Source organism: Taudactylus pleione, unplaced genomic scaffold (assembly GCF_031769625.1).
Source record: "Taudactylus pleione unplaced genomic scaffold, aTauple2 ptg001032l, whole genome shotgun sequence".
Lineage (NCBI taxonomy): Eukaryota > Metazoa > Chordata > Amphibia > Anura > Myobatrachidae > Taudactylus > Taudactylus pleione.
Genome location: NW_028285433.1, coordinates 11032509 through 11052150, shown reverse-complemented (window position 1 = coordinate 11052150; position 19642 = coordinate 11032509). Strand labels below are relative to the sequence as shown.

General features: G+C 41.3%; 1 protein-coding gene across 2 annotated transcripts; it reads right to left on the bottom strand.

Moving 5' to 3' along the window:
* Window positions 1-926: 926 nt before the first annotated feature.
* DCAF10 (DDB1 and CUL4 associated factor 10) lies at window positions 927-19365 on the bottom strand. 2 transcript variants are annotated; one of them, XM_088461287.1, is made up of 7 exons: window positions 18529-19364; window positions 15635-15748; window positions 10123-10320; window positions 9474-9676; window positions 6696-6809; window positions 3970-4115; window positions 928-2511 (listed from the first exon to the last, which is right to left on the bottom strand). In XM_088461287.1, exons 1-7 carry the CDS (start codon window positions 18870-18872, stop codon window positions 2143-2145), a joined length of 1488 nt encoding a protein of 495 aa, XP_088317413.1. In that variant the 5' UTR covers window positions 18873-19364; the 3' UTR covers window positions 928-2142. The 2 variants fall into 2 exon arrangements, with proteins under 2 accessions (XP_088317414.1, XP_088317413.1); XM_088461288.1 differs by lacking the exon at window positions 15635-15748 and having other exon boundaries at window positions 927-2511; window positions 18529-19365.
* Between the last annotated feature and the right edge of the window lie 277 nt (window positions 19366-19642).

Below are 19642 nucleotides of genomic sequence, written 5' to 3'. Positions count from 1 at the left end.
CTTTCCCTCTATCCTGACTAGTCTCCCAGTTCCTGCCGCTGAAAAACATCCCCACAGCATGATGCTGCCACCACCATGTTTCACTGTAGGGATGGTATTGGCCTGGTGATGAACGGTGCCTGGTTTCGTCCAAACATAACGCCTGGCATTCACGCCAAAGAGTTTAATCTTTTGTCTTATCAGACCAGAGAATTTTGTTTCTGAGTCCTTCAGGTGCATTTTGGCAAACTCCAGGCAGGCTGCCATGTGCTTTTTACTAAGGAGTGGCTTCCGTCTGGCCACTCTACCATACAGGCCTGATTGGTGGATTGCTGCAGAGATGGTTGTCCTTCTGGGAGGTTCGCATCTCTCCACAGCGGAATGCTGTATCTCTGACAGTGACCATAGGGTTCTTAGTCACCTCCCTGACTAGATGGCCGGCCAACTCTAGGAAGAGTCCTGTTGGTTCCGAACTTCTTCCATTTACGGATGATGGAGGCCACTGTGCTCATTGGGACCTTCAAAGCAGCAGATATTTTTCTGTACCATTCCCCAGATTTGTGCCCCGAGACAATCCTGTCTCGGAGGTCTACAGACAATTCCTTGGACTTCATGCTTGGTTTGTGCTCTGACATGCACTGTCAATTGTGGGACCTAATATAGACAGGTGTATGCCTTTCAAAATCATGTCCAATCAACTGAATTTACCACAGGTGGACGCCAATTAAGCTGTAGGAACATCTCAAGGATGATCAGTGGAAACAGGATGCACCTGAGCTCAATTTTGAGCTTCATGGCAAAGGCTGTGAATACTTATGTACATGTGATTTCTTAGTTTGTTTGTTATTTTAATTAAATTTGCAAAAATCTCAAAAAAATGTATGGTGTATTGTGTGTAGAATTTTGAGGACAAAATGAATGTATTCCATTTTGGAGTAAGGCTGTAACATAACAAAATGTGGAAAAAGTGAATCGCTGTGATTACTTTCCGGATGCAGTGAATATAGAAGGAACTTTAGTAGAACATGTGCATGTTTGACAAGTTTCGATTTTTCGCCATCTATAATAAACAGATGAAACCATGAAAAACAATTGCACATGCATATGCAGAAATAGTTCTTTTTATATACATTTTTTTTTAATATAGTATTTCATAGAGTACCTTTGCAGTGTTTGATCCTATCCACATAGCACCCATATTCCAATATAGCAAAGGCCGCACTTCCTAGAACATCTGGCAGCTTTGTGATAAGACTGTGACTAGCAAAGTATAAAAGAGTGACCTTTGAATTACTTTATACAGGTATACTTTCTTTGGTAGACTAACTCCTTGTTCCAATACAGTTGTGATTAAAGAGTAAATTTATGTGAATGGATGTCACTTTTTACTTGTAAATAATGATATTTAGTACAAGAAAGGTTGCCATAGATGAGATTTTTACTTAATACATATTATCCACTAGGAAACACATTTCAAATATAATTGATGCACGTTCTACAAAAAGTTTTCCATATTCAAAAACAAAGAAACAAACATCTAAAAACAGTGGTTGCGAACTATGAGTAACAGGTCATGTGGATTAAATGCTATGACAGTCACATCATACAGCAGCCTTGTGTCTACAGCTTACAGTAAATGTGATCATATTAACTGCTTTACATAATTTCAGTATCAATTTAGTAATGGGACCTTGAAACCTGATTACTTCATTTGTAAGAAGATCAACACCATGCACAGCTCAGTAACATTCATTAAATATTTTACCCCGTTGTATATTTTAATTAAATAATGACAAATATACAGGTACAGTTCTTTTACAGTCATCTGTCAGAACTATATATGGGCTTATTATGTAATTTACTTTATTAAGAACATCTCTATTGCTAAATATGCTAAAGTGAGACTTGGAAATATGTGAAAACACATCTTACCTTGAGAGCAGAGGCTTAATTTCTAATGCATGAATTTTTAGAACGAATCAAATACAGAACATAATATCCAACTGAGAAAAATAAAGTCACCATTAAAACCAGTGCAGTCTCCTTCCAGACTAAAACGTACAGATTTGATATCTTCAGGCAACGGGTACATATTGATGTCTCTTCAAAGAGCTGGGAACATATTGATCCTCAATCTGGTCATGGAAAAAAGTTGCCTAGTAGTTAGAACTTGGGCTGGTACAGGGAGACTCTCCCACTAAGGCACCCTGATGCTATCTGGCAGTGTGTGGGAGAGAACTTTGTTGTCAGGACCACATCTTTATGAGAATATAGGGATCGAATTTCCTGTAAAGTGCCAGCTTCCTTGGGTAAACAGTCTACAAGCTCACTGCACTGGGAATCAAATCCCAACAATCGGATCCCATATCCATGTGGAGAGGCAATCATGCGTCCATCTGGGCTGAAACACAGTTCTTTAATATAGCCCCGGCCTACGTTGGCTTCTTCTATGTAATGAGTTAGTCTCAAAGAGCAGCGAGGAGAAATTGGAGGTACAGGAACCCCTTCCTGAAACTCATACACACAGGTCCACTGTAAAAAAAAAAAAAAACATAGTAAATTGACAACTATTCTAATCAAACTAAAACAATGATCAAAATATATGTATTTACTTTAAAACTCTAGCATTAAAATACCAGCAGGATGGATGGATCTGGTTTCCTGTGCACTTTATCATTACTAAATCTAGTAAAACACCTAGCATCTATACGCCATACAGTGCGAAACGCCGTCACGACTTGTCCACTCCGAGAGCAGCATACCATAGTTTGTTTTACATTTTGCATCTTATTCACAGTGCAGACGCAGCAAAACACCCCTCACATTGTACTAGAACTGCAACTTTAACCGCACAGGAATCAGTTTTAAACACATACAAAGTCGCAGATGAAGCACATCGGAACATAGTGTGAGAAATAGCTGCTGTCGCTTTGTACACAGAGTCAGACTCAGTCGCACACAGATATACAAATGTCACACATGAAATTGATCATTGCAGTCTAGCCAAGTAGTTTTGTCGCTCCCAGTTGTTCTATTGATGCGAATAAGATGTATATCAAGAGCAAGAAAAACACACTGTACGGCCGAGTCATCGGGAACCTGGTGCATCGAGAGGGACGATCAATGTGATGACATCTGACAAAAGCCACAGTGTATGAGGACACGGGTGTGGTAGGTTAGGCAGACATGAGAATGTCAACATGCATCATGTCTACAAGGACGACATGTCGACATGATAGAATATTGGCCCTGGTGGGCCAGTGGACACTTACCTGGTCCTGGCGACAGTGGCGTCTCCACTGTCCTCTTCTCAGTCCAAGCGGTCACATGATCGTCACATCCGGCTGAGTGATCTGATGCACCAGCGTTCTGATGAGCATTCCTCCTTATCCCTTAATCCCCACCCTCTAGAGCCAAACCCTAACTTCCCTGCATCTGATGATGTCGACATGGTACTTGTCAACATGCTGAAATAATTTGACATTCTAGTGTCGACATTATGACATGGTAAATGTTGGTCATGTGACTGGATACTAAGGACACATCTGCACACCACCTAGCGTCTGTATGTAGACACAAGATTTTGCTTTTTGTTGCATTACTATTACTTTGTATGTGCATAGCAAAAGGTAAATACATCTAACGGCAACAGAATAAGTTCCAGTCTAAGCAGGCCCCGTTTTATACAGGGTAGTTCAGTTTTCAACTGGTATGTCCTGTATTCTTCATCTTACTGCCTTCCTAATTATTTTAAAGAGATTGTGTGAAATAAAATATAACAAATTCCAGCATTTTAAGGAGAAATCATATTAATAGTCATATTATACAGAAATTCAAATACACTTATTTGATGATTTGCATGTGACTTGGTATGAGTGTGTCCTGTGAAGATTAACCCATTCCTCATAAACAGATGTGATTTCTTAGGGCAAGTCTCACACCTGACAACACAGACAATTCATCAGCACTGATCAGTGGGAACATGCTTACCTCTTGGTCATCAGTATTGCTGGAACAACGTAGAAGTGTAGCCCACCCTTTAGGGTGGAGTTGTAGTGATGTAATACAGTTTCCACGATCTCTCTCCCCTGGAACTTCTGGGGTTAAAACCTCTAGGCTGTTACGAGGGGAAGTGCCTGCCACAAAGACAAAAAGTTTTCAAGAGGAGGCACTTTCTGCATATTCTGCATTCTGTTAAATATAGGGTAATATTGCAGCTGAGCCGTGCCATCTTACCCTGAGAGCTTGAATGGCCTTAACTCTAAATAATCTCTGTGTTTAATAAATAAATCATTATTTATTAGTCTCCTGAATTATTTTAGAAACATTTGTACCGGGCTCATATTCCTTTAACAATAGCAAGAAACTTAGGGCCTGACTCAGATGTACGCTAATGCCACCACTGCTGCCAGTTTCTACGCAGCTGCTGTGCGAAAATATTCCAACGTCACTGCCGCCATGATTTGTATCGGGATGCCCATCAGCGGCTTCACACATCCAAGCGGCTGTGTACAAAGATGCAGCATCAGTCTATAACTCCTGAGTAACCATGGTCCCACAGGATGGCAACGGAAACAGACGGCAGAGCCATTTGTTCTCCTTACGGGATCGCAGGCAGACATGCCCCAAAAACTGTCACGATATGCCTGTGTGTGTCCACATGTGGTCGTGGCCTGCCAATCGCTTTGCGAATAAATTCTCACTGTGAGCAACATCGGTAATGCAGTATGACGTATGCGCAGATCACCGATAATCGCTCAAACTGCGGAAACATTGCATTGTGTCCATCTCTGAATCAGGCCCTTAACATGATATGCATGTGCGATGCAATGATTTTATTTAGTAAATGTAAAACACAATGTAATGGTTAACTGCAAAAATGTAAGTATCTACCAGCATATTATGCTCCTCCTCCATCTGCTAGCACTACATTCTATGCAGCTAGTGTACACTAAAAGGGTCTGCCACCTCCTGGGCTCTTTCTGGCCACATTCTGCCCCATGTTCACCCCAAGTAGTGACACGGTCCTAATATACAATGTAAAATACTAAGGGGCTGATTCTTAGTATCATGCAGCAGAGTCTGTGTCTGAGATTTTTTCCCAGTTGCACATCTGTGACTTTATGTTAATGCAGATACAAGCCCTTCCCTGGTGTACAGCTGCTTGGTGCATCTTTAGATGTGACCATTGGCTGCACTATAGAAACATGAACCAGCCCCATACTAGCTGCTGTTTCCATGCCAGAGTATGGCCTCCAATGTGAACTATTAATCTTCCGAGTTCGCAACTAACTCAATGACGTGCCCGCGAATCGCCCTTAAGACTGACCATCTCATGTGTCCACTTCCCAGGGACGCCCAATACATTTTTAAAAACATTTTTGTAACTGTGCGTCTCAATCGCAACGGTGACTCTGTGCTCACGGACTCCGGAAGCCTGCACAGTCCCACATCGGCAGTACGTCGGGCTTGTCGTGATGTTTGGTTGTGCACATCACTGTAAGATGCGGTAACCCAAAATTGGTCATTTTCATGCCCAAGAAAAGTAGCGATGTTGCTGGAAAAGTGCTTTGTCCGTCCATTGCAGAGGGCACTTCCCAGCCTTTGCTTAGAATGTAGTCTCTCCCTAAAATAGCTATCAATTTGTATCAACCTTTCTCCTATAAATTCCTTAGATTTACATTAAATCACCTGTTGGTGTAATTGGTCCTCTAGTCTGCGACTATGTTAAACGAATAGTAAATTCTGTGCCAATGCGCTGAAAGCTGGCAGACTTTCTAGGGTTTGAGAGGGTTTCTCAAGAGTATAGTTAGGAAATTTTTGCCGGTACATGAGCTATTCACACATTAATACTCTCTAATATTTTATGCTTGCCAAATGTGGGCAACGTCATGCAGATATGGAAAATGTGGATTTATAAACACATGATAAATTGTGAAATGAAATAAATTCAATCTACATTTATAAGTGGCCTATTCAAACATTTATTACATGTGTAGTTATGCGTTGGGACAGGTCAGCTTTCATACATTACATGACAGCATCTAAATGCTACCGCAGAAAAAAAGGAATGAAAACTGAAAGAACTCATTTCCATTGTGATCAATTTTTGGGATGGTTTGTTACATATATAGGTCAGCAACTATATAGAAAGGTATGTGTTTCTTCAATATAAACCAATACTACTTATGGTGGCAGACTTCTTTGTGTGTGCAGCCAACATCCTATCCTATCATTCTGTCTGATGACAAATACCTAGCAAATCATTTCTGATTTATTGTAAGACCTTGGCTGAGAGGTGTAATTTGATAACTTGCTCTCTGTGCTGTAAGTTACTCTAGTAATGTAAAATGACAGAAGGCAGCAGTGTAGAAGACTAGACATTGTGAAGAAAGAAACAGCTAATTATGCAAATGTCTTTGTAACAAATATGTAAAACCTTAGAATGCAGGATAAATGTAGTCTACAAAACATCCCTGTGAATTACAGCACAGCATGCATGCAAACAGTTGCTGGTGACAACACACCCCTAAAGGAGAGACTATGTGAAATAATCTAACGTAACCCATTGGCACTGGGAGGCAAAAGGAAACAGAGCATCATGGAATATTCCGATACCACCTTAAACAGCTTCCCATTCAGGTAAGGAAAATACATGGTCAACTTTTGACCAATTTGAAAACTCTAGAAAAATCTAGGGGCACACTTACACATACCTTCTCTCTGTGAGGCACGGGAAGTGTGTTTCTCAAACAGGGAGCCCAAGTCACTGTGATGACATGGCGAGCTTGATGGCCTGGCGTCAGAAGATGTAGGTGATGTGGTCACATCTGTAGATCATAGAGTATGTCTTAGTTAAAATCATATCTCTGTTTAGAACAAGCAGACTAACATGCAAATGTTTAACAACTGCTTAGCTGGTAATGACTTGGCTAATATTAACACCGATCTTATTACCATTCTCAGAATATGTTAAGATGTAAATAAACAGAACGCTAGAGGCTCCTATCAAAACTAGTGCAGGAAAAAAAAAAATGGTGTCAAAAGCATCTCGATAGGAAGTGACGTTCTCACCTTTTCTGAAATAATGCCTTTAAACCAAGCAGCATTTTGTTTACAAAATATTGTTCAAATGGAAGTCACAATGTCCATTGGTTCACAGATAAAATGGACAAGGATATGAGAACTATGGTCATCATTGTCAAAAAGGAACACATCAGACCTTTCTACACTCATATATACGAGATTGGGATAATAAGCTCCACCCCTGATCTGCCGAAACTTTGACACAAACAGCAAATATGGGGCAAAACTCCTCCCATTATAGATGCATGGATAAGAAAGGGAAGAAGTGGGTAGTGCTAGAACAGCAGTCAAGTAGACCAGAGTGGTGTGACATAACAGCTTTTCAACAGACCTGGCAAACCTGTGGCTCTCCACCTGTTGTGAAACTACAAGTCCCAGCATGCACTGCCACAGTTTTATCATTCCCTAATAGCAAAACTGTGGCATGGCATGGTAGGACTTGTAGTTTCACAACAGCTGGAGAGCCACAGATTGAACAGGTCTGCTATATAGCATCTGAGCAGTTTTTCAACAGCTTTTTAATTGCTTACGACAGAAATAGGATAAACAATAAAAGACTTCTATGAATCAGAGGGTTTTTTTGCTACTGGCCCAAAGCTGTGCTTGCAGATTTTTAAAAATCTGTTCGAGCAGAAGATCTGCTTTCTGACACACTCTTCATGTCAATTTTTTATTAAAACAAATAAAAAAAAAAAAATGAAAACCCAGAAAAGCTCTTGTGCTGACACCTTATGGTTAGTGTGGTAGATGTGTGAAAAGAGTGGAGAAGTGCGCCAGTGGAGAAGTTACCCATGGCAACCAATCAGCTTTACATTCTATAAAATAATAGGAGCGGATTGGTTGCTATGGGTAACTTCTCCACTCGCACACTTCTACACTTTTTTCACTGCTTCATACATCTACCCCAGTGTCACACACGCTCAAACCCTAGAACTGTATTAGCTAGAGAAACTCTAGCATCCATATGAGGTCAAGCACTTCCATGGTGATGCATTGAATGAGGATGCTGCCACACAAACAATTAAGTTTATAAATGTCTTAATAAAGTTCTTAGAACAAGGATAAAACGCGTTGACAGAGCCCATTTTTCCTGCTGCCATTGTCTGTTAGTGTCCATTCTAGATGCAGGTGCTGATCAGTGAGGAGGGCAGTAACTTTATCAATACATCAAGTAGAACATTTTGCCCTTTAAAAATGTAAATATGCCCTCCTCACTGATCAGCAGATTGTCTGCCAAGGTATCCGTTTAGTCCCCGCTGCCATCTTACCCGAGCGCTACAGGTGCGGACTATTGAGACACGCAAACCAGATACTACCATTGTTGGGAGAGGCAGTCCGTCTGTTAGCACTCTGACTGCTTCGGGCTCTGTGCACAAGGAACCGTGACCAACAGCGGTAAGTCACTCGTGCATTGTCACATAACCGCCAATGCGAGCTTCTCCCCTCAGCTACAACAAGGCAAGGTCATATACAACAGCACTTATCAGAAGTCCTCCACAGTGATACACATACGGCATTTACCTACTCCAACAAAGTATTGTATCTAGGTATAAACACCAACAATTAGAGACGTATCTAGGCATTGGAGGGATATCCCCACCTAATTACCAGAGTTTTCCCTTTGAGATTTGGACTTAAAATACCTGATAAATACCATCTTTACTTGCAACACTGATAATAACTGTAAAGAATGGTTTCTATTTGCTATCTATTATAAAAAAAGAATCCATCAGCAGAAGTATTTTAACTCTCTATATCCATGTATGTTTTTTAAATGAGAAACCATGTTTGATTTTGCTAAATGAACAGACATATTATTTGATTTATATTTATTTCCCCACTGGCACAGTCATTATTGCATGTTTTTTCTAAGTTTATAAAATGCTGCCTGCAACCTATCACAAGAGTGACTGAGAGCAGCAGTGTTTTTCTAGTTGCAAAAGCATAATACTAACAGCAGCAGAGTATGTCAGTGCGGCCTACTACTGTATGTCCATGTGTAAGCTATTGTCAGGACGGAAATTCTAGGCCAATATACAGATAATACAACCAACAGAGTAGTGCTGTGATGCTTCAGCTAGTGGAGAAAAATCTATACAAAACATAGTATATACATGCAAATTGTTTTATCCTTTATCTGCATAAAGCATCCATGTCCCACATCATTTTACATTAAGGAAGGCTAATTGGACATGCCATGTAAACAATACAAAACAAATACATGGAAACAGTATTAGTCAACTAGAGCTACAGAATGTGTGGAGAATGAGGAAAAAGGTATATATCTTTGGTGGTGGGAATTGAACCCAGGACCTCAGTGCTGTGAGGTAGTAATGCTAACCTTTACATAATGGTACCCGGTGATACAAAAGCAATAATAGATCTATATATTTCTATGACTTTTATACCTGAAGTGGAAACGGTTCTTCTTGCTCTCAATATAGGGTAACTGCCAACCTCTAAGGACTTTGTCAAGTCTAAATCATGCAAAATTAACAGATAACCGGAGGAAGTTGAAATCAACATTTTTGAACAGTCAGGCGTTAACCTCATGCGCATTAGGAAACGGGTGTGAAAGAATTTCTTGTGCGGGCAACCATCTTCAGTACACCTGTTAAATAGAAGCAAATAATAATAAATGAACACGTTTGCAAAAACAAAAATAGACAAACAAAAATATTGTGAAACAAAATTTGTGCTGACTCTTGGCCACTAAATCATAAAATAAATACCTTTAAAAGTCTGGTTGACCTGCATTCTCTTCAGTTTTACGCAAGTTAAATGGAATGCAAATCAAGCAGAGCAACATGCTCAAATATTTGATATTTACTAAAGATATGGAGAAAATGTTTTTAAATTATTTTTTTTATAGAATAACTAAATTTATTTACATTAGAATTGTAACTTCATTTGACTGCATGAATGATAATAGTTCTAGATGCACGATTCCATTGTTGGTTCAAGCCACAAGAACAAGGTTGAGGTAAATAATATTAACAGAAAAAAAAAGGAATTTTAAGGCCATTTTGTTTGCCCAATTATCTAAATTTCATTTACCTATTTGTATCCCAAATTATGACGTTGCCATCAAATCCAGAAGTCACCAAAAGCCGTGTATGTGTGTCATATTCTATATTCTTTACCCAGCTGGTATGTCCATGGAGAGTGCAAACCTTCGTATTTAGCTTCCTCAGGTCCCATAGTGCTATTGTAGTATCATCAGAGCAGGTTGCAAACAACCGGTTGTCCAGAAATCTGTGCGCATACAAAAAAATACAATAGATTAATAGTAAACAAGAATTTGTGTACAAAAGTCAGTTGGGGTGGTGTGGTATGGAATAAGACATCTCACAACTTTAAACAACACAAGGATCAATAAAAAAAGCCTTTGGTTACAAGGAGCCATGCAGATGCATTTTATAGGGGCACTACTGTGTTTTACATACAATAGAATAAAATAATATGAACACCACTTTCCAAGATTCTGTTCTTTTTTAAATGGTGCATAATGAAAGCAGGTAAAGAATATGAAGGAGTACATGTATCATTAGAGAATTGCTTTGTTACAAGCAAAGCCAGTGATTTGATAGATGGGATGGACTTTTTACAGGAATATGTATACAGCTGTTCTGACAGTAAAGCTATAGATGTGTCCTCATACACCTAGCCTCAATACACCATAGCGAGATACCTGGTGCAATTGACTATCAAGTCCCGTGCGACTCAGCTTGCACTGAGAGTCTTTTTCGCCCAAGAATGCAACAAACCATCTCACGAGACTGCAATGATTAAACAACTACTACGTACATTTAACACATGACAAAAAATTATGTGTAATGTACAATGCCATTCAGGAGAGCATTTTTTATTGTAGTTCAGAGATGTGATTGACGGATTTAAAAGGGGATATCCTTTCCTTTTTCGTAAGCTGCCCATGGAGGAAGCATTCCCTCTTACCTTTTCCGGTACCTAGCATACTCCCTAGCACTGGAGCTCTACAAGATGTGGGTCATTTAAAATCAACCATAATGGCAATTACTAGCAAGGATTGTTTCCTATTTTGTTAGATGACATGATTTAAAGACAGAAAAAAAAAAATCTCTTATTACATATTGCACAGCATACACTGGTCCTGCATCCCATAGCATAACTGCTGCTCAAACTCACTGTACATATTGTGGACACTGAATTACATTCATGAGCACTGAGGTTCACTTAGTTAACATAATTTCAGCCTTACTTATGATTGCCTGGGTAACATAACATTAGGGACTCGTACACCCAGTTTTTTTTAAACCAACCCTAGATAAACAGGTTAGACAAAACCAAGCATTCAAAATGTACTAAAGAACTCATGTCAAAACTTCCTTGCGACTTCCATTGAGGTCTATCCTGTCTTACAAGCAAAAGTGTTTCTAGAGAACCCCATTAAACTGCCATAGGTTTAACACTTCTGAGCATTGCAGGCACAACAGAAACAAAGGAAAGGTTTTTACACAGTACAGGCATGACTAATTGATTTGAGAATTTGCATAAACCAATTAAACATATGGGGCAGATTTACCATTGCACACGCCAGCCACAGAAGCAGAAGAGTGAAGATAATCACATGTATGCAGAGTTGTACACATATATGTGACAGCACGGCTCCTATCCATCATCACTATCAATGTGCATTTGCAGCAGCTCTATTCTTGGTGCATGAAATCACATGATTTCTGCGTACGCTCACCCGACTACACCACAATTCCACATGGCTCCAGCTCCTCAGGGCAGGTAACTCCATTCTCCTGATGAAGGAAATGCTGCTGCACTGCTAGTGATGGTGGGGGCTCCTATACAGTCGTAGCATATTTATGAAGCCAAAGGTGCAGGTGTAGCATGTCGGCATGGAGAAAATGCATTACAGTCTGTCCTATTATGTATACATAGTGCAAGTTGGGTTTGATCGCTGATTTTCTCAAATAAATTTACTTTTTTAACCAGGTAATTAATAACCTGCTTGAAATGTTGCCAAGCAATTTGGGATGCTACACCAGACCCCTAGGGCTAAATTTACTATCCATTGGTTTTTCAAAGCCTGATTTAGCATTCAATCGAGTTACCACTCTAAATCCATCGCTCAAAGCTGCTAATCATTGGCGGTTTTGAAAAACCAATGGATAATAAATGTAGCCCCCTGATGTAAACAAATAAAACAAAAACAACCTGTGAGACTACACACAACGCTGAATGTAATCATCTCAATTAAAACAAAATGACAATGTGACTGTGTTAGACTGTCCATCATCCCCATCTCCAAAAGCATTTGCACAATATTGGACCTTGATGAAGCCGCAGGGTGAAACGCGCGTTGTCCACATGAGGAGAATACACTGAAGGATGTTCGCAGTGCATTGAACTTCATGCAGATAGAATCCCCTACACGTGGTTTAGTACAGGCAGGGTTGCCAGCTGGTAAAGTACAATTTCTCTTTTTTCTATTATGATCCTGCACAGATAGTGAGGTTTTTCCTCACCAAGGGAATCGTTCCCCCATATCTGTCAATAGAGGGTTGTGAGTCTATGGTAGCAAGAAAAACGGGAATTTTTATACAGCGCTACACCTGAAAGTGAGCAGCTAACAGTCAGATCTCAGTCCCCCCAAGGACTAATAAACTTTGAACTAAAAAATTGATTTGAAAAACTGACACAAGCGCTACCTCTTTAACCAAAAAAGTTCATGATAGATGATGATAAAGATGGTAGAATTACTTATGTAACTATGTCTGGTACATTGAAAACAATCATAGGGTGTACACTATTTATTGACATGGAACATATAAGTATAAAACACAATACATATGACACAAAAACTTCAGCTTGGTAACTCTGATGTAAATAACTATGTCACCAAGAAATCACAGATGCATGACATATATAATACATATAAGTCCAATCCCGGTGTTTATAATATAAGGTGGCTGCTTTACCAGAATTATGCAGGTCATGGGCATAGGTGTAAAAAATTGCGGAGAGATAGTCCGGGTCCCTCAAATCCACAGGTCCATTGATTCTCCAAAATCCTGGTGCTGCAGTGGTTCTAACTCCCTCCTGCCAACGCATTTCGGTACTCCATGTACCTTTATCAAGGCCTGGAGGTGTAGATGATTGGGCTCTCTTAAATACCCCTTTTGAAGATGACTTCCGGTTCCGGTTATCGCGGACCGGAAGTGGTCGTCCGTTTCTAATTGCAGTCCCTCTAAAACATTCTGTATATCCTCCCAGCTTGAAAGCAGCATGTAGACATGTTCTTGTTTATTCCGAAGATTCCCTTTCTTTATTTTCTATGAACGCTTGTTTATAGCGTCAAACCGGAAGTTCGAGTCGTCAAACCGGAAGTGACGTCATCGAGGGTTACGGAAAAACATGTCCCAGGAAATATGGAGCGTATCTGCAGGACACATACAGTGTGGTAGTAGCACAGAGCAGTGTGGAACTGGTGTGTTTGGTAAAGGGACCCAGTAGATCCTGCAAACTGGTCATAAAGAGCTGCTGTCCCAGCCTATTATGATGTGGAACTAATTTCACGCTCCATATTTCCTGGGACATGTTTTTCTGTAACCCTCGATGGCGTCACTTCCGGTTTGACGACTCGAACTTCCGGCTTGACGCTATAAACAAGCGTTCATAGAAAATAAAGGGAATCTTCGGAATAAACAAGAACATGTCTACATGCTGCTTTCAAGCTGGAAGGATATACAGAATGTTTTAGAGGGGACTGCAATTAGAAACGGACGACCACTTCCGGTCCGCGATAACCGGAACCGGAAGTCATCATCAAAAGGGTTATTTAAGAGAGCCCAATCATCTACACCTCCAGGCCTTGATAAAGGTACACGGAGTACCGAAACGCGTTGGCAGGAGGGAGTTAGAACCACTGCAGCACCAGGATTTTGGAGAATCAATGGACCTGTGGATTTGAGGGACCCGGACTATCTCTCCGCAATTTTTTACACCTATGCCCATGACCTGCATAATTCTGGTAAAGCAGCCACCTTATATTATAAACACCGGGATTGGACTTATATGTATTATATATGTCATGCATCTGTGATTTCTTGGTGACATAGTTATTTACATCAGAGTTACCAAGCTGAAGTTTTTATGTGTCATATGTATTGTGTTTTATACTTATATGTTCCATGTCAATAAATAGTGTACACCCTATGATTGTTTTCAATGTACCAGACATAGTTACATAAGTAATTCTACCATCTTTATCATCATCTATCATGAACTTTTTTGGTTAAAGAGGTAGCGCTTGTGTCAGTTTTTCAAATCAATTTTTTGGTTGTGAGTCTATGTCTCTAAGTAGGGCAGCCTCCTTACTATTTAGACATTCACTGCAATATTGATTGCACATGTTGAGATAGTATTGTAGGATTGTGCATGGAACAGAGACTTTCATATTTCATTGTTTCTTGTTTCCTTTTCTTTTGTCTGACCATTAATAACCAGCATTTTCTTCTGCTATGGGGCATAATTCATGTTAATTATAATATGAACTTAAGATATACTTGCCGTGTACTGACCTTCTGAAAACAGTAACAAGTGAAGACAATCTCTTTTTAAAATTGCATTAAATAACTGAATTGTCTCTTGTAACACTGTTACAAATACATGTAGAGGGGATTGCAGATATGTTATTTTCTCCTCCATTGTTTATCAACATATCTTAGTCTATTGAAGTCTGGATCATTATATGTATATGTTTTCGTAAATATTTTCACCCATGATAAATGGAGAACCAATATATGACTCCAAATAATGATGTTATTAAGGTGACTTGAGAACAGAGTGGTTTAGAATTTTTATCACCGGAGAACTTGGTATAGAATACTTTGCAAATTGGAGGGATATAGCGATTTAATAAAATATAAAGATCGCTTTTTTCTCTCCCTGTACTATTCTTTCTGTACTCTCATCAGCTCCATCTCTGGGAGCTGACAGCAGATGCAGGGAATTCTGTGCATCATCTGTATTTGAAGAGGGTAACTCATTGACCACCTCTGCCGACGGGCATGTGATTAAAAGCAGATTATCACTTCATCGGAATATACAGATGCTTTTCATTACTATACTATCACGTTGATGGGTTTCTCCCATAGTCTGTCTTGTACTTATGGAGTTTGATTTATAAAACTTAAACTGTTAATAATATAGACAGCAATAATATTGCGATTGGTTTGAAATATTTTACTTAACCATACTTGATAGTAGCACAGGAGGGGCTTCATGACTATTTAATCCCTCTATAAGATAAGTGATTTGTATTCTTCACCTGCCTCTAATACTTGAAGTCACAACTTTACTTGATTTTGTCCTAATTCCTGATCTCAGGAGGGGCACACATATCAAGTGATATATCATCTGTCTATTGTAGTATCGTGTATGTCTGTCTGTATTTATATGTTTATTGCGGTTAGTCCTACCAGATCTATGATGAAATCTTAATAAAGTTTACATTTTAATATTAGAGTGCCCCCAGAAACAGAGTTTTCTTTTTCCTTTACAATATTTGACTAACCTGATATTATTTACACAGTCTTCGTGTGCCTCTGATAGTGTTTTTATGTGCTTTGAAGACACTGGGTCAAAAAGGAGGACTTCCGTTTGTTCACATGCAACAGTTAATACAGACCTAGAGAGACATAAGATGTAAAGAGTTATGTCATAGTTGTTTTAAAAAAGGCAAAATGTTGTATTTGAATGTGAGCCTGATGGAATAACAAATATGGATGCTTATTCTTGAAAGCCCCCTTTAAGTATCCAAATACTTAATTAAAAGCCCCATTTAACAATGAGACATAACCCATTTAGCACTCGTTAAAGGGGTTATGGTCTCCTTTTAATATTTAACAAACAGCTATAAACTAAGATTACTGCTGTTTATCACAGTATTGTTTACGCCACTTATAGATGGGGAAAGCAATACAGTCCCTATTGCTGAGAGTGGAGACACAATAACAGCCTTTCCAGGCTGTGCTGTGTCCCTGCCAGGTGAAAGTATCATGCGCATGTGCAGACTGGGCACTGAGCATGCACATGACACAGCAGCCCATCACTGGCAGCAATAGGTTGCCAGCAACAGACCGGGGGGATGCCGCCGAGAAGGCGGACATCGTTGGACCTCGCCAGAGGGAAAAGGGAATATTGAATACCAGTGGCATATTTGTATCACTGCCGTCCTAAACTATATATGCTGCTGGTGATAACATTTGTTTTTAAATTTGGCCCTAACAACATTTTTTTTTATGAAATCTGTTAAGCTGGGCAGAGGTTAAAATTCTAGCTTAGGAAATTTCAGTTAAGTGTAATTTACCTTGGCTGGCCTATCAGGTCCTGTAAGGGGTTTAGCATTCCATATAAATAGTCATTTTTTTCATCCCCTCCCACTAACCCAGCTTTTTATGGTTTATATCATTTTTTTAAATTTTTGTTGGAATGTCTTTTTTCTTCAAACAGGGGAGGTGCAGCTTCGTGGAAACTAGTGCGGCCCAGTAGCCTATTGTGGCACAACAGTGCTTGGGTGGCATTTCCTTTATGAGAGCTGCAAGTTGGTCACTACATCAGTAGTGTTCATTCTAGGTCCAGCGCTGGGCAGGGCACTGGACCTAGAAAGGGGCACTTCTGCACGTTCGTGTGTCTGAAAAGGAGGCGTTTCTTTAAGACATACCCGTTTCATCACTCTTTAGGGCGTGCCCAACACTTACGGACATGCAGGGCAGCCCCCAAGCGCTCCTGTCTCAGTGAATAGATGCGGGGCGCAAACGCCCGCATCCACTCACGTGCAGTGACCGCTGGACCGCTATTTTCACCACCCACGGCACACTGTGGCCAGCGGGTGAGAACGGCACCCGCAGGCTGTTTTAGCGAGGCGCAGCCAAGAGGGGTAGGGCGCATTCTGTCCTTTAGCCGCACCACGCTAAAACAGCCTAGTGGGAATGCTACATCAGGGGAGGATCTGGTCTCTATCTCAGGGAGGGGCGAGTTCTAGGCCAATTAAGAGGGGCTGGTATTGCCCAATCCGGTTTGTGCTGGGGCAGAATTTTCACCCCAATTATATTATTATTATTGGGCTGTGGCCGAGGTAGCACTGCTTTTTTCTGCCACCATATATAACAATTATTAATCCAATCAATAAATTAGGCTGTGACCTCTTTAGTGTTCACTCTAGCTCCAGCGGCAGGCAGGGCGCCGGAGCTAGGGAGGGAACTTCCGCGCGTGCGCCTAAGGTGTACGCGCCAGAAAAGGGGGCATGGCCATCGAAAAGGGAGCATGTCTATAAGACTTACGGACACGCCGGGCAGCCCCCAAGCGCTGCCGACAGGGAGAATAGATGCCGGGCACATGCGCCCGGCGTCTATTCTCCGGCAGTGACCATGTCACAGCACACTTCCCCACCAGCGGGACACTGCGACCCACGGATGAAGACGGCACCCGCAGGCTGTGAGGGCAGGGAGCTTTTTGCCCTCCTTCTGGAGGGCAGGGTGCTTTTTGCCATCCAGGAGGGCAGGGTGCCGCTCCCCGCTAAAACAGCCTAGCGGGAACGCTACCTCTTTATTCCAAATATCTGTATCCATGTCATTATATCTATAGTTTAGTTTAAGTATAATTGATTGAGTAATAAAGCCAATGGGTAACTTATTACTCACTCCACGATAGTGACAACTGTCCCACATAAAGCCACATTTCTTACAGGATTCACGCAGCTTTTCCACATTTATCTCAGTATTTACTTACTTACACCCTTCCTAATGTATAACTTGACTCCTGACTCTCTGCAGTCCCCCTCTAAGACCTCTTTATTACTTTACATATAAATAGGCTTGCCATGTCATCCCTTTAACTCGGGACACATATGAATTATACAGGCTGGCTGACTTCAAGTCTCCATTTCACCTGGTTTTAATTAGCCACAGAACCTGTATAAATTCATGTGTCCTGAATAAAAGGGATGACAGGGCAAGCCTACATATAAAGCAGAGGTTCCCAATGTCCACCATTACAGTCCTCATTGAGCACAGGTGACTTAATTAGTACCTCAGTCAAGTTGACTTCACAATCTGGACTCAAGCATGGATATCCTTAAAACCTGGGCTGTAATAGTGGCGTTTGGGAATCTCTGATTTAAAGGATTACGCAGAAGCTTCCTAGTCATATTCTGTTGGGTTTTAGCAGTTTAGTGAGACAATAAATTGCCAGACTCTGGGAGAGCCTGCATTTGTGTAAATGCTAGGGGTGAGTGACTTTGATTTAAAACAATCAGTCCCTTATAAACTGTAGTGGTGCGGGTTTATTAAATAAGGGGCATAATTCACAATACGCTTTTATTCTGTAAATAGGAACGTTAGGAGCCACTGCTGTATTTGTGTAACACTATTTTGTGTTTCTTGCCCAAGCCCGCAGCTCTGATCTTACCCATCCGGGGAGTACTCCAGGTTAAAAACAGCTCCGTGTGTCCTTGTGCTCAGACTCACTGAGTCAGCCGGCTGGATGGAGCTGTACAGGCTTGTCATCGTCCTGTAATTGTCCCTGGCTGGATCCACACACAGTCCCCGTCCCAAACACCTGTCCTTCAGCCAATGGAAGAGCTTCCCTGCTGCTCCGCTCTCACCCCCAGCAGCGGAACCCTCCGCCTCTGACACCTGCGGCTGTTCCTCCGCAGGGGCGGGGCTAGGCGGATTATCATCAGGTTTTCGCTCCTCCTCCACCGTGACGTCACTGGGACCGTCCTCCGGCTTTTCCTCGTCTGTGGCTCTCATGTCGTTCCGCGGGGACACAGCGTCGTGCCGGGGATGGAGTGCTCCGCTCCTCTGCAGTCTCCGCCTCCTTCAGCCGTTTGCACCCCGGGGCCTGGGAGGAGGTGTGGAGCACAGGAGCATGACCGCAAGACGTCCGCTGCTGCAGTCGCTGCTTGTCCTCTATCCCTCCGCCTGTCCGCCACTAGCACCACGGTAACTGTGGGTATGTGTGTGTCCGGGTAACGAGCGGACTGTCACCTACCCAGCTACACAGCCGCTCCGAGCACCTCCTCCCCGGCTGAGAGTACGAACAGCAGCAGCAGCAGCAGCAGATTGTACGATGCGCCGTTACACGGGAGGGAGGGATTCCTGGTTACATCATCACGGGGCGACAGTCTGTCTTTCTTGCAGAGCTCAGTATAGTAAAGCCCCCAGCGCGATATCTTTCCCTAACGCTGCGGGAGCAGAGACATCACTCTCATTAATTGTATTACGATTTGTCTGAAGGTTCTAAAGTTTCTAATTTATTTGTATTCACAGTTGCCCAAATGAGAAATGGCCGCATGTGTGTTTCCGGCTCCGGCAAAGATTCGGTGCGTCACATGTCAGCGTCTTGTTTCCACACACTGTACTGTCCCTATTCGCTGGGAAAGTCCTAGTGCAGTAACAACATGGAACTTGCACAGTGCAGTGCGATATTTAATTCATATTGCACATAAACTATTGTAGAAAAATTGCGCTCTGACGTCTACATGTTGAGTTGCACGTGATATGATCAATTTAAAACAGTG